Here is a 16,722-nt window from a genome sequence, read left to right as displayed (position 1 = left end):
CATCATGTTCATTGAAACCAACTTAATATCAGAAAAAAATCATAGAATTTAAAAAAAGTAGCACCAGTTCTTTCTTTGACACATCAGATGATAAGATAATTGTATATAGCATTTCATTTAAAAATATTTAAAATTTTGCAATAACTACTTTTTCGCTCTTGCCATGTGTGTTTTGAAGTCTTTTTGAAAAAATTCATCTGAAAAGATTCACAATGCTATTTTCTGATAAATGTATTTCAAACCTTTAAAAAAAACTAAATATTTTCAATTTCTATATAAAATTTTATTTTTTACAAACATTTAAAGAAAACGCAGCTTGATTATTAAATAATAATGTGTAAATACTATAATCAACAACAAGAGCATTCTCTCATAATTTATACTTATGATCGAAAGCAAGACGGCAATCCTCTACGAGCCATCTATCATTATATGGAGTTTATTGAGATAAGCAGGTCAGTAATAAAAGTAATAACCAAAACCACCGAACATAAACCAGACAAGGAGGGCCGCTTTTCACAGACGCAATATTTGGCACGTAGTGGACTGCTAAGAAGTGCTTGTATTATTTATAGGACGCTGTCTTTTATCTATGCTGTGAAGCAGTAAAGCCCTGCTTTAATGATTGATGAATGATGAAATTTGAAATGAATTGTGTTCTCAAACGAAAAGTTTGTACGCAACCTGGTAAATTTTGTCAACTGTAAGCATTTAATACTTAACGACTTAACATAAAGAAACTATAATAGCTAATTTTAGCGCAAGTTGTCAAACTATGCTTTTTCACACGAATCCGGCTGAGAGTGTGGAAGCAGCAGCTTTAGTTTCTTCATCAACGTATATTTTAGAATGATAAAACTTTCATTATATTATAATTTGGAGCAGATAATGTTCTGTTTTTTTTATAATCCGTTGTAAAGTTTTCGCTTTGTGTATTTTTTAAATTGAAATAGAAGATCGGGGAGTTGATTTGCAACAATTTTTTTATATTTACCACTCTCCGATTTTTTGCGACTATGTTATTTATTTTTGCTGTACCTAATATGTCATGTCTTGACTTTCCCATAGAAATTGGATTTCTCGTAAATATTAATAATTATTGTATAAATAGTATCGTATTTTCTTGCAGCGCCTAAAGCAGTTCCAAGGAATTACATTTTAAAATATCAAAATTTTGTTCTTTAATATTTTTTGTTCAGTGATGCGGATTATGAGAAAAAACAAACTACGACATAGAGTTTTTAATAATCGCATTAGTTAAGTTTAATGTTTCAAAAAAATGCACATCTGCAATTTTTATCGGCTGATGTTAAAAGAGTTTTTTTCGACTTTGAAGCTATTTCAATTTAAAAAAATCAAAGTCAAATTAAGACTAAAAGGTCAGAAAATTAATAATGCAGAAATAAAAAATAATTTCATTCAACTAACCAAAATTACGGACGTTACGGAAATTTCTAAGTCATTTTGGAGCTATGTTAAAGGTCAAAAAGCTACAATTGGTGTCCCAAGTGTGACGCATTTAAATGATGTTGAGTATAGTCATGGCAAATGGTTTTTTTTTCAAATATAATTTTGATGGCATTAGCAGTTCACCAATTATTGTTATGGGTAAATTGTATAACCAAATCCGTTCAGAATGAGCTTAAAGTTTAAATCTAAACTCTGTGAAATATGTAATTAATTATTAAATCGTATTCCTGTATTTCTTCAGTTTTTTCCATCCTACTTACATTCAAGATGGCGACTATAGGTTAGACATTAATGTTAGAGTTGTAGATTGTGTAAACTAGATCTGAATGAATGATAAATGTACCGTGCTTAATTAGATAATTTTTTGCTGCGTACGGTTAATTGAAAGTTCTGTTATTTTTTAACGTAGTGTTTTGAGACTAAAGCGTTAGCCGATTTCTACCCGTTCAACGACATAATAAACAAATTTCGCAGATATATGCCGGAAAATTTGCAAAGAACACTTGAAACGTCGATAAATTCCCAGATTCATTTGGATTTTTATACGGAACATTAGTAATTCGGGCGTCATAATTTAAAATACGCAACCTAAACTGATTACGTAACGGACACATAACGCGGGTTCGCGACTTATTTTTGGAACGCGTTTAGTGGAGCCAAGTTCAACGCTGGTAGCGTTTATGCTTTTGGTTAAATTTAGATTTTTCCAACAATAAAATAGACCCGTTGTTTGGTTGAACAAACTAATCTTATTGTAGTTATTAAACAACATTTTGGAGAAGTCTGCAGTGTGCTTATTAACATCTTAACTTTTTAAAGTCTGCCCGTCCCTCAATATTAAGCATTCCACTACAAAATTACACAACCTCCCAAGGAAAATGAACCCGAAATTAACACCACACTTGCCACTGTGGTCCTTCCTTACATTCAAAACATTACTGACCAAATATCAAGAAGTTCTTAAGAACATAATAGATAGATTTACAACTTGCCCAAAAATGTCTCAACATTTTCGATTCATCAAATACAAAACTCGGTTTGCGACAGCAGGAGTTGACAGCAGTCCATGCATATGTGACAAAAATTACATTGGAGAAACAGGACAGAAAATTTCAACTAGTCTAAAAGAAAATAAAGGAGCCTTAACAAATAAATATCAAAATTGTCGTCACAAATGTGTTTTTCTGTGTTTCATTGTGTAGCATAATTAGAATCTAGACTATTGTTTCTAAACGGTCTTTTATGATCGTTAATGCGTTTCTTGAAGGATCTACCCGTTTGTCCAAGATCCGTATTTCAACCTGTAGACACCTGATTTTGGAGATTTTGGACATTTCGTTTTATTTTAAAAATTTTCCTAGTGTGTTCTTAGTTCTGAGAGCTATTTTTAAACCACATTTTGACAAATGTTCATTTTCACTGGGTTCTCCTATGTATGTCATTGTTTTAATTTGTTCGTGTTCTGTATTAGGTTTCGGACAAATAGAGTTTACTGTTTTCTGTATTTGTTTTTTATTTATAATTTTCTCGATAATGGAAGAATTGAAGCCGTTGTTCAGTGCAATTTGTTTAATGATATTAAGTTCTTTGTTCTAATTTTCTGTTGAGAATATTAAAAAGTCTGTGTATAAAAGAGTGAAATAGAGCCATTTTGTGTGCATAAGGGTGATTTGAGCTATTATGTATGACTTTGTCCGTGTGTGAAGGTTATGGTAAAAAAAACCATAAACCTTCGCACACATGCAGTCATAAGAAATAGAAAATTAAATTTATTGGAAGCCATGGAGATTAACAAAATGAGGCTCAAATGTAACGATCAATTAGATTTAAATAGCTCTCCATTAATAAACTTAAATTCCCACAACAACATTAATTAACGTTTTATAGTCATTTATCGGTATATATAGTAGCAGGTAGTTTGTAAATATTACAATTGGCAAACACACGGTGTTGTCGAAACAATTGCCATGTGAAAATATATAATTTCTTTAAAATCTTAACTTTTAATTCTTATTTATTTTTGATAAATGGATTTTCATCAAGTAGGAGCCACCTCAGTTCAATAATATTTATAATATTAATAAGATAATATTATTTAAAAAATATATTTTTCATCCTGTTTTTTCGAAATTAAGTAAAAAAAAGTAAAGTTGTAAAGTAATAACTGCTTAGATGTATCTTACTTTTAGTTGATTTAGTTGATTTACTATGGCCTACTGCTACAAATAAAGTAAAAAATGGAAAAAAATGAATTTTGACTCTAATTTTTAAAACAACGTTATACTAAAATGTATTTTTGACAGGCTTAAATAATTTCCGATTAATGTAAAAAATAATATATAGGGTGTTACATTTAAAAATGTGTTTCCTTAACAGCTAATAAACGGTTAGAGCAATGATAATTTTGTTGTCGGCATCTTTAATTTCACGAAAAAGTTGATAAGTGTGACGTAAACCGCGACTTTCTATCTTTAAAAATACCTGAGATGCCCTGTAAAAGTGTCCAAAATGTCCAAAATGTACAGAGTGAGTCTACTATAAAGTAAAGATCATTATCTCGAAAATTATTTGAAAATGGTAAGTACAAAAGTTGTGATGATATCATACACAATTTAAAATTATTTTAAAGTTTACAGAGTGGCTCAAAAAAGAATGGCATATAAAATTTACATTTTTTTAAATGGGACACCTCCATATTTCCCCACAAAAAAAATGAGTGGTATTAAGTCACATGATTGAGGGCGCTATCCAACGAATTCACTTCTACCAGTCCATTTCTATAGGTAATGATTAATTTTAAATTCTTGAACGTCTGTTTGTTGGATCTCAATGTTATCAATTTAAAGTTGAGGTAAATCATTCCGCAACAATTTAAATATCTAGATAACTTAAAATTGTATTAGTGCACACCGCACATTATTTTGAATCGGCCTCTATTGCTTCATTGATACGGGTGCAGAAATTTATACTTTGTCAAAATTCAACTTCGAATCCACATAGTACAAAAATATCCTAAAACTGTTTCTGTTAGAAGTTAAGGAAAATTTCTTTAGTCTTTCCATGATTATGATTGTCTGTACTATTCTGGTGGACATGCCTTGTGCAAATTAAAATCAGTAAAAATCTTAAAGTATTAAAAACAGCCACTTGTAGTCGCTTGATACTGGAGATGTAATTATGTCGAGATTGCAAAAATTTTAATTTTGTTGTCCTATAAGTATGTTGGTCTGTTGACATAGATTTCCTTTCCTTGCACGTTGACATTATTTAAATGAAATTCCCCAACTAAATGTTGCTCCCTGCACAATTTGTTTGTTTCAGCATTTTGTATGTAAGACAGAGGTTAGGACAAACAGGCGAAATATAAATAATGAAACCATCTGTGAAGAAAATTGACTCGAATTGTAATCTCCTTAAAAATGATGTACGTGAACCAACACACCTACTTTTTCTTTGCAAATATCAGCCACATCTAGTTGATCTGTTATTATGATAGTGATTGCTAGTTTGGTTTAATTTGCTTCGTGGTTTAGGTACTATTATCAAAATTAGTTTTAGTGACAATTCAATCTCATGAAATTTCATTCCTAGAAAGGAAAAATCTGTTTGAATAATTTAATATAAGTTAATTTTTTTAATCAGCTAAAACTGATACATCTACGTATGAGTACCATAGAAAAAGCAATGTGAAATTCGCGATGCTATAAAACACTTCCATCAAAAATGGGTTATTGAAAATTTTTCCCTATAGGTATATGTTTCAATAACTACTTGATATGGATTAATTATATCTTAAAGCCACCGTATCAGGACATAATTAGTAGGTTTTTACGTAATTCATTATTCACTTAATTATGATAATTATTTGTATTATTATGTTTCTTAATTTGGATTTCCTGATAACGGTCCCTTTGAATGTCTGTTTATATATACGTGGTTCCAACTAATTCGTTTACAGCTAGAATGACTTTGAAATTAGAAAAATGTTGTCAATATTAAAGCGCGTTATGAATTTGTTTTTCCACTTCGTCGGAATTTTAGGAAAACAGAAAATTAAGATGTTCTGTTATTTTTTACGATCTACAACATGGTATTCTAAGAGGTTGCCTACGAAGTTTCGTTTCCAAGAATCCATCATCAACTAGAATTTTTTAAACGGGCATTCTAAGAATGACAGTTTTTTCCATTTTTTGTTGTGATTGTAAAAAATAGAGTTCAGTATTTAAAAAGGAAACATCGGTCTTCTAAGTAAAGTCAGTATGGAAGTAATAAGTACCTTTAGCAGTTTCCAAGGTCTATTGTTACCAAGAAATATGTGCAGAACATTATGATGATGCTTAACATGAAATAAGTACGGTAGTAGTATTTTCAGTGCTAACGTAACTGAATCAATGATTCTACATGTCCGCCTATCTTTAAGAACAATATTTTTTAGTGTCTAATCGAAAGAAATATGGATCTTGACTCTCATAGCCACAGAGTCAGAGCTTCCAGCGTCTCCGAAAATTATTGGCAATAGGGCTACATTTCACCAACTAACCTCGACCTGGCGTCGATTTCTTCTCATATGTGCTTCATACCTCTATTATCGGCATAAACAGGACTATGGCTGCAATGTATGACTACACAGTGCGGTTATTTTAGTTACTAACTGTACAAGTACAATACTTTACCAACAGTTGGTGTATGATGTATAAATATGTTAGGCACACTTAAAATATTATATATACAGGGTAGGATAAAATACAAAAATTGCACAAGAGTAAAGTTCAAGGAAACTTCCACATACCACACCATTTACAAATCTTTTGGATTCCTCCTGCGTCGGTTGTTGATACATCGAACTTGCTCGGCTTCCTCAGAACTCAACTTAAACAGTTTCAAGTGGACAACAGGATGATTGGCGAATCGTCAGCAAGTTTGATTTATAAACAACCGAAGCAGGAGGAATCCCTAAGATTGATAAATAGTAAGAGTAAAGTATCCTTAAATAAGACAAGTTGTTCGGAATCAAAAGTTGTTTTTATATCAAAACAAGGCCTGCTAAGATTAAAAAAAAGTGTGAAAAATATGAAAAATTTCTATTTTTTTTTCAACAATTTTAAATACTGGCGCAAATTATTCATAATCAAATCAATTTTGCAAAATTTTGTTGTAATTTGTTGCCACAAAATTTAATAAAACTTAAAATTTATATTAAGAAATTGTCATTTAAATAGCAGAATATTAATTTTTAATTTTTTATAGTACCTACTGTGTATCATCACTGATATCCATTACCTAAAGAGCTGAGACTTTGGAGTAAACGTTATGACATTGATTGTTATTGTCAAATAGTAAATAGTTGCTTGATTATAAAAATATATATATTTCAAATGCCTCCAAGACAGTTAACATTGATTAAGTTAGCAAAGTTAGTTTTAATATCTAGAGATAATTATGAACCAGCACATGAAGAAGCAGATATCTTGAATAGGCGACATCTAGATAAACAAACAACACTATTAATAGTGTTATAATAATAGAATTTTAACTAGTTTCAAACAGACGGAGTTCTTGGAGTTTAAACGCAATAAGAATAAACATCTTCAAACTGCATGTGATGAAGGAAATAAACCAAAAGTACTTCAGGCAGTCTTTGAAAACCGTAGATTCAACAAATTTCGGATTCTATATAGAATTTTTATAAAAAATTTTAAGTGTTATTGAATGTCATGGCCATAAAACATTTGTGTTTCACAAAAAAGGTTTGTCTAATTTTACAATTTAAACGGACCTGAGACAAAAATTTGCGACAGTATTTAAAATTATTGAAAAAATATTTTTTTTTTACTTTGGTAATATTAATAATATAGTATTAATTGTTAGTACCATTTTGCTCAATTTTTTGAAATAAGGGTACCTCATGCAATTTTTGCAATTTTTCGTAAGATTAATAATAATGAAAAAAATAATAATCGACTTTATTCAAAACAAAGAAAATATAAATATATTCAGGGTGAAGTGTAATCTAAGGCTATTCAAACTTATCCCTAGTTAACCAGACTAAAATCTAGTTGATGCAGATAGCGTGTAAACTTATAACTGTACGCATTAAGATAAATTGTGTGCCAAAAAGAAAGTGAATATATCATTATCTACTGTTTCCAATAACACGACTACAATAACAAATTTATGTAAAAGAAACCAATAAATTAATTAAAAAGAAGAACAAAGAAAAATCAGAGTTCAGCTTGAATTTATTTTTAAGACTTTCGAAAGTAAGAAAAGAGCTTTATGCTAACCATGTACAAGACAACACCCACGAAGTTAATTATTTTTTTCTACTCTCGTCTGTAAAATGCCTATTTACACACCGATCTAGCGTGCGGGAAGCGCTAGTTTGGTATCCCACGGATCCGAGTCACTTCGGACATTTCCTGGATTTTCCGCACGGGTTTAGGAGCAATCGGATGCTCTCGGAGCCATTTCCCATGCTTTGAATTTTGACGTTTGTCAATTCTGACGGTCATGTCAGTAAATGAATTCGTGTTGTTTTGCGAAAAGGTACGCAAAAACTAACGGTCGTAGAAGTAGAAAAAGAGAATTTTGTTCCGTAAAGAGCAAATTGCAATCAAGCAGAACACCACTTACTTGCCGGTTCACTAAATGTTATATTGTGGAACTCAACGCTAATACTCAAATTTGACATTTGTCTTCTTGCCAAATAGCATTAATCTGAATTCGGATACAATTAGTTTTAGCGCGTGTTGCTCAGAAAGATCCTTTAGTAGAATTAAATCGGTACAAAGAATGTAATAACAAAGCTGTATGTCATCAGCAAAAGTTTGCACCTTACCTGAGGTAGAACATTTGAGGAGCTCTTTAGTGTAGATTATAAAAAATAGAGAAACCACACTACTGGTGTTTGAAAAAAATCCGTCCACCAAAACTTGTTGTGACCTTTCACAAAAATAAGATCTGACAACATTTAATGATCCATTCTCCACCTAAGTGTGGATAGTGGGTGGTATTTGGATAATCGTATCGAATACTTTGGAGTAATCAAGCAATGCAAAGACGCTCTCTAGACCGCGATCACGAGCCTAAATAATATCTGTAACCACCGCAAGGGCCGAAGATGAGCTAAATCCTTTACGAAACCACTACTGCACAACCCCAATAATTTTATATAAGTATTTTAATTGTGCAGTTAGTATAAAAAGTCCCATATGTTGCACCAACTGCAACATTACATCATCCTCGATCGTAGTAATTGAAATCTATCTGCCCTCTCTTGCTTTCGTCGTATATTGCGGAAGATTAATAATTAGAACTGATTTTTTAATTCCGTTTTTTACGTTTCCCATATTTTTATTCAATATGTCATATTGAATAAAAATATTTTTAAAAAATAACCACGTTTACAAATTCTTATTATACGATAGGAACATATTTCGAAGAGGACCACTGCTTGCCTTTATCTAACCTACCTACGTGTGCTCCTTTTCTAAACTATTGATATATTTTTTACGCTTGTCAGAAATATTTATACGATTTTTTTATTTTTCAGAGTGTGGCAAATCTACGGTGAAAGGGGGTCGAACATCCCCGTCGGTCCGATCCCAGCCATCGCAAAACAACCGCGCGACCGTCAAACAGCAACCCCCGGTACCCCGTGTCGCCGAAGCCCTAGCAGTTCTAGTCCAACATCTAGTTTTCAATGTAAGTATTCATTTGAAGCAAATATAATACAAATTAAATTATAGTTAAATAAATATAAATATTTGAATGATTAATAATAATTATTTTAAATATTGTTGTTCAAATTATGTAATTTTATCACTTCCAACTTATTTCGAAAGGAATAGCAAGTGACACACAAAATCAATAGTAAATGTAAGCTTAGATGTTAAGTAAATGAGCCCTAAGTTGTTTTCATTTCTAACTCAAAATTTATACAATTTATTAATTCTAAGGTTGAATTGAGAAATTGAGAAAAAAACATAAACAAGTAGAGTTTAACAATTATTTTTTTCTACTCTCCTCTGTAAAATGCCTTTCGTTTCCGACGGACTCGAGCCACTTCGGACATTTCCGGGATTTTACCCCTCGGGATTGGAAGCAATTGGATGTTTTCGGAGATATTACCTGCGCCTTGAATTTTGACGTTTGCCAATTCTGACGGTCATGTCGGTGAATGTATTCGTGTTTTTTTTTTGCGAAAATGTATCCAAAAAGTATGCAACACGTTCGGTCACTCGTTTATTAAACAGTCGCTCCGCTCGTGTCAAATATACTCGTAAGTCAAATGCCGTTTACCGCACTTCTTGCATAATATACTATTTCCACTCCCTTCCGCAAAATAGCCATTTTGTAGACATAATATTTTGAAACAAAATTGCCGTAAAATGCCGTGTCTACACTTATTGATGATCAATCGGTGGTCATGTCGTCAAGCTTTTTTTCATAGTTGTTCATATGGGATTTTTATAATAACTGCACACCTAAAATACTAATACTGCCAAAACTTGGTGCATGTTCCGTGATAATATATCAAATTTACTAATTGCAACAATGAAATAAAAGAGTACAATGATTTATTGATATAAATTGTTAGCATTTTTTATTTTACCAAACTTTAGTCATTAGTGTTTCAATTGAAACACAAGATAATATTATTAATATTTATTTATTCAAAACATAAGTTAATAAACAATAGAAATAATGTATAAAAAAACAATAATGAAAAAACATTCTGAAAACACTTTATAGGCATTTAATTATTTAATTATATTTTTAAAAATTCTAACGTCCTAGATAAATACGGCATACTTAGTAACAAAAAAATACTCGAGAAACTCTGTGTCGTCAATCTTCTCATATATAAATATAATCAAACAGTGACAGATCGTATTGTTGATTTTATATTATTTTTCTAATCCCTTCTGTAAAATAGCCAATTATACACCGATCTAAAGTGCGGGGAACGCCACTTTCCATGTGAGTTTCTTGTCCCACGGATCCGAGTCGTTTATTAAACACTCACTCCGCTGCGCTCCGCTCGTGCCAAATAAACACGTAACTCAAACGCGGTATAATATACTATTTATTTAGATTAACGAGTGTCAACACTAATGTCAATGTGCTGCTGATTTCCTTGGAATTCCGAGGAATTATACGTCAAACAGGAATTACGGCCCACTTTTGCCTATCATTCGCCTACAATAATTCTGAACTGAGGTGGCTTTTACTTGATGGAAATCTAGAATTTAAATTATATATTTTTATATGAAAATTGTTTCGACAACACCCTGTCTTTATCAAATGTGACATTTAGTTCTTATTTATTTCTAATTGCTAAAATTCCAACATAGTGATCAGATGCCGCCTAGAAGTGAAATTCACAACCTCGGACCTCTCTTTCTACTGCAAGTTCTCGTTCACCTGTCGCTACCTATTCAGTATTCGAAAGTGATCGATTAGGCGAGGACTTTGAAGAAAATCTGTTTGCCAAATATGCGCCTTTGTGGTTTTCGCGTTAATTTTTTTGCGGCCCGCGTTTGTTTTTGCCACCGTCGACGATGAAACTGGCGAACGTGAAAAAACTGTTCGTAAAACAGAAGACGAAATTCAAAAACTTGAAACGAAAAGTAAGTTTACTAGTTTAGTATGTATGGTCGACAAAGCTTGCGCGGCTCCAGTTTCCCCGACCAAGAATGTTTAATTTGTTAGAGATGACTGTTGACTTGCTGTTATGCGCACTGGGTTGTTATTTGTTGAAGAAATCTTCGTTGATCGCGTTGAATGCCGTGAAATGGTTAAAACGCGTGCCGAAATTTTTGACGAGGGGCGGAGATCATCTTGGGGTATGTCTCCCAGGTTTTTCATGGTTTCGCTTCCATATATTTGTTATTATTTTTATAAAGTATTAGCAAATAGTCGAGATGTGAGTGAAAAGAATTGTTTTTTATTTCCTACTCTCAAATGCACAATTAAAACGTCATTTTCGTTAGTACCACGGATGTTTACGGTCCTTTAGTCACAGGTTTGATAGCGATCGGACGTTTTCGGAAAATATTAGCCACGGATGTTATTTTGACGTTCAGCATTACTGAAGGTAACGTAACACATCACTCAAGCACTATACGATGGCTCTTTAATGTTGGGATAACACCTCATCTCTGAACCTGTAAAAAATATCAAGAAAACATAAAGACAAAACTTCAAGTTATTTTAGTGTACAAATAGTGTGTCAAAGTGTATATCTTGTTATATCTTGTGTTTTCTCTTTTTGGAGAAAAATATTATAAACAAAAGTTATAGGCTTCAACTAAAATAAAGAATTTAAAATTATTTTCACTACATTTTCAAAAAAATGAGGTCCTACAACGTTATTTCCTATTATATCACTCCGAACACTTAAGGAAAATTATGTGGGAATGCCGATTCATCCGTAACACATATTCGAAAAAATTATCTATATCAAAAATTCTTTCTTGTGCCGGTTCACAAAATGTTTATCTAATTTGATAATCGTTCTTTTTAAATTCTTGATAAGTACGTGATAAGGATGCATCTTTTTTTTGCAAAATATTATTCACAAAACTGATGATATTCATTTCATCGTTCACTACAGTTTGACTCTTTCGTTCTTTTCATAAACAACACTTCCGGTTCGAATAAAACGTTTCATCAAGTTTTCAAGCGTTCTTTTAGAGGCCTTCTATCCGGTATATTGTTTCTTGTAAACTCTCATAGCTAATAATGCATTCTTCTCTCTAGATTTCAGTAAGAAAATTTACAACACATTAATTGAGGAAACATTGGCAGGTTTCAACTTACATTTGCACTTACAGACGCGATTTGAAAGCATTATTTATAGTTTAATAATATTTTTGGCTTTAAGAAAAGCAAAATTTCTAAATTAATGGAAAGAACGGAAACATTTGTTCACAAAAATAAAAATTTCACTATTATTTTTCTTTGCTTATTGCGATATTTTCTCATAATTTGACAAATTTTCGGATTTTGTTGTTGTAGATAATAATGTGTTTATCTCAGAAAATACTAAGTGTAGGCATAATTAATAAATAAAAATATAAGTATAATATACTGGATGTTTCCTTTTATTTCTTCAAGAAAAATAATATTTTTTATTTTTACTCGAACTAACTTCAAGACAAGTATAGGATAAATGATCACTTTATAAAATTCTTGGCATAATAAAATTACGGCTATCGGAAATTACGTCAAAAATATGCAGGTTATTTTTTATTAAAAAAATGGCCATATATCCGAACACACGTGTAATAAACCTTGCAATAATATACAGGGTATTCCGTTTTAAAATATATGAGTTTGCTTTCCCGCATATTTATGAATCGCCCCATATATTTAAAAATAATTTTAAATTGTTTCTATTAGTCTTATCTATAACTTTAGTAGTAAATATATTTTTTATAAAACAAATAATAAATGAGATATACCGGGTGTTTTCTATTTGAATGTCCCTAATTAAGGGGTCCATTTTGAGAGGAATACTTCGTAGGTAGGATGGTAAAGTATTTAGTTAGTTAAAGTCATTTAGTGTATCATATCAATTGGTTTGTTTTGGCAGATATTGATGGTACGCTACTTACTGATTTCTATTAAAATAAAAATTATTCTTACAATCGCCAATTATTTCTAAAGAAATTAAATTTCTTGATTTTTTGAATCCGATGTACGGTTTTCGCTTAAAAAAATAGTTTCTCCTCAACAATTTCGTTAATGCATGCAGACAACTATTATTATTATTTCTTATTTAAGTAATTGTCTCTCTTTTATTAAAATACTTCAAAATATCGTACGAATACGTAGTATGTTTTTTTTTTTAAATAAGAATCATTTATTATTTACCTTGTGGCTAGAATGTTATATTATTTCATTAAAACTGTAAACGTAAAGAGAACAGTCTTTTAATATTTTTTTTTCGAAGGACGCTGGTTGGTAACTAAAAACTAGATACTTTATTTAGGTAGTTATTTTATATTTCACAAAAAAAAGTTCTCGATTTAACCATTGCATTGGCGACTAAATTGGCCAAAATATTATTTGTCATAGACAGCCACAGATTGCCTTAAAAAAAAAGACATTTGCATTCATTTCTGAACAGATTTGATTTCTTTAATTACTTTTTAATCCATCGCACAGTTTTCACTAAAAAATATAAACTAATTTCTGCATGCATGCGATATTGTTATTTCCATACATAGAAGAGGTTTTTTTTTTGAACTGAAAACCGCACATCCGATTGAAAAAATCAAGAAATTAAATTTCTTTAGAAGTGATTGGAAATTGTGAGAATAATTTTTATTATAAGAGAAATCAGTGGTGTACCATCAATATCTGCCAAAATAGACGGGTGAAATTCCGTACGGTCGCCACTGGTGTATTTCGAAAAAATTGTAGTACACTAAATAATGCCTCATAATACATAATACATGTGCGCCAAATTTCATTAAAATATCTGAAGTAGTATTACAAATTATAGTGTTACAGTATTAGATATATTTTGTTTTTGAAAACTTTACCACCCTTAAAATTTAAGACGTTTAGGACATATGTTTATATAAAGTGTTACTTTTTAATGGACTCAAGAATCACCCCCTTGAATTAGAAATCACCCAGTATAACTTTAAAATATTATTTTTTACACTGTGCTAAAAACTAATCAATTAAAAATGGTATGTTTGTTGGTGCAAATACAGTGTATTTATTTATAGGTGCTTTTTGAAATAAGCAATTCAATTTTTCTATATGATTTACTTTATTTTATCTAATATAACATAATATGTCAGTATACAGAGCGATAAGGTAATGAACCCGCCAAAAAGTAGTTTTTGGTTAAACTCGCAAAAATAATGGTATCGAACCACCCTCCATATGTTATCGGATGAAATGGAATGGAATGTAATGTGTTCATTGAAATGATTTCTTTTCCAGAGTGATGATTTCTAAGCAAAAAATTTATAGTATAGTTCTTTTGACCAAACATGGCGATTTCGAGATATTTGCATTGTAATTCTTTATTTCAGGTAAGTCGCTGAGCCTGAAAAGTTCTTTAAGAATAAGTAGGCTACGGATTAAAAATGAACACATTCACATTGACATTAGCGTTGCCAATTATTAATCTAAATAAAAGATCTTTGACAGTTATTTTGAATCGGAATTAAAATAGCAATATATATAGCAATATACGAATTTCACTATTTGTACCGTATTTTTGTACCTTATTAGTTTACTATAATAATAAGAAATTCATATTTTAAATGTAAAATGAATAATTACATACTGATCTAACGTGAGAAAAGCGCCACTTTACCACTTCTTGAGTTGTGACGTTTGACAATTTTGACGATCGTGACATGACTTTTTAAGTCACTCGTTCCGCTCGTGTCAAATAAACTTGTGAGTCAAATGCCGTTTACCGCACTTGTTGCATAATATACTATTTTCTACCCCGGTCTGTAAAATGCGTCACTTTACCACATCAGTTTCGTTTCCCACAGATCCCAGCCTGTTCCATTGTCGGTATTTTACCGCACGGGTTTGGGAGCAATCGGATGTTCTCGCCTTGAGTTGTGACATTTGACAATTTTGACGGTCATGTCAGTGTCATGTCATGTCAATGATTCGTGTTTTTTTTGCAGAAATGTACCCAAAAACTAATGATCGTAGACAAAAATTTTAAAAAGTCACTCGTTTATTAAACATTCGCTCCGCTGCGCTCCGCTCGTGTGAGTCAAATGCCGTTTACCGCACTCATTGCATAATATACTATTTCCAAGCTAGTTTGACAGTTACTGTTTTACTGTATCGCAGGTCGAAGCATACCAAGTGCCAAACCTTCGGCGCCAAGTCGACAAATTCCGCCTCGAAGCAGAGGAGGTGAGACTCGCGTGCCAGCATCTGGAGGAAGCACTTTCCGACGAGAAATCAAAAAATGCTGCCACTATTGAAGAGGAACGCGTCAGGTATCGGAAGGATATCACTGGTTTGATCGAGAAACATCGGAACCAAGTAGCCCAATGTAAGTTGACATCAAATACAATTTGGTTTCATTTTGAAATTGCGTTATCAATCCTCTTCAAATATGTGTCGTTACTTAATGGCAGATCCGCCATAACTCGAAAGTGCGGGAGTTTTTCGGTATAACTGTACTAGGAAAAAGCAGGGAGGAGAGATATTTTCTTTCCGTATGCATGATTGTGTCAGACAACGTTCCTGCTGGGGCTGATTAATTAGCCACTTCTTAAATGTTAATATATTTTAAATAAAATAAAATAGTAAATGTATTCTAGTAATACGTATTTTATAATCAATTATTAGATGTTTGTGATGTCCAATTTACACTCAGGAGAAAAATGCGTTTTAAAATGCACAAGAAATCACCTTGTACTAAATCAACTTTTTTGTCCAATTCAACTAATCAAGATATAATGTTTTAGGTACCTTTGAAAATTTTATGATATTGATTTGCTAATAAGTTATTAGTTTTTACTTACAAACATCAACGATTTTCTTTTTTTCTATATTTATTGTATGGCTTATAAGTTTTTAACAGAATTATGTTCAAAACAAATTATACACTTGCTTATTACAAAAGGAAGTTCTTTTATAATAATAAGGTCACTACATTAATCAAACTTGAGCGTTTATATTTTAAGTGCGGTCGGTGGCTACTTCTAAAAAACATTTTAAATAGAAAAGAGGGTCTGTTGTCATGTGTCTTTTACCAGCCAATGATAAAGCGTCTGCACGCTCCATTTTGATAGTGTTGTTGTGTTGTTGGTTAGTGACCGCTGTTTGCAATTTCAATGTCTCCAAGTTCTTGTAACCGTTTTCTTGTTATTTTCTAAAAATCGATGAGATCGAATTTTTGGTTGTGAGAGAAGTTAATTTTTTTAATTTTTGGCAATAAGCAAACAAACAGTGTGGAATGTATATGATATATGGACTGTATAAAATTACGCATTGCAAAATAGTGCAACCAAGAAAGGGTGAAAGATCACACCTAAACATTCTTAACCCATATTATACCAAGCACAAAAAAAAATAAAAAAATACTTTTTGCTCTGAAATTATTTATTTTGTTGCACTTAAGAATACATTACATGTGTCAAAAAAAAAATAAAAACTCGAATTCAAAAAAATACTGGTGCGAAAACGGACCACTAGGAACAAACATCAAATAATGTTTTGGGGCGCATAAGATGTATCATATAATTT

At 31.5% G+C, this 16,722-nt stretch overlaps 1 protein-coding gene across 2 annotated transcripts in view; it reads left to right on the top strand.

Moving 5' to 3' along the window:
* LOC132702794 (uncharacterized) overlaps window positions 1-16,722 on the top strand; it is a 308,632-nt gene that overhangs the window by 283,304 nt on the left and 8,606 nt on the right. For both annotated transcript variants that reach the window (XM_060671578.1, XM_060671577.1), the window contains 2 exons: window positions 9,023-9,174; window positions 15,316-15,523. In XM_060671578.1, the coding sequence (XP_060527561.1) occupies window positions 9,023-9,174; window positions 15,316-15,523 (360 nt within the window). The remainder of the gene's footprint in view (window positions 1-9,022; window positions 9,175-15,315; window positions 15,524-16,722) is intronic.

Source organism: Cylas formicarius, unplaced genomic scaffold (assembly GCF_029955315.1).
Source record: "Cylas formicarius isolate icCylForm1 unplaced genomic scaffold, icCylForm1.1 PGA_scaffold_6__28_contigs__length_40554024, whole genome shotgun sequence".
Taxonomy (NCBI): domain Eukaryota; kingdom Metazoa; phylum Arthropoda; class Insecta; order Coleoptera; family Brentidae; genus Cylas; species Cylas formicarius.
The sequence above is the reverse complement of the archived record's forward strand: the minus strand, read 5'-3'. Positions and strand labels throughout refer to the sequence as shown.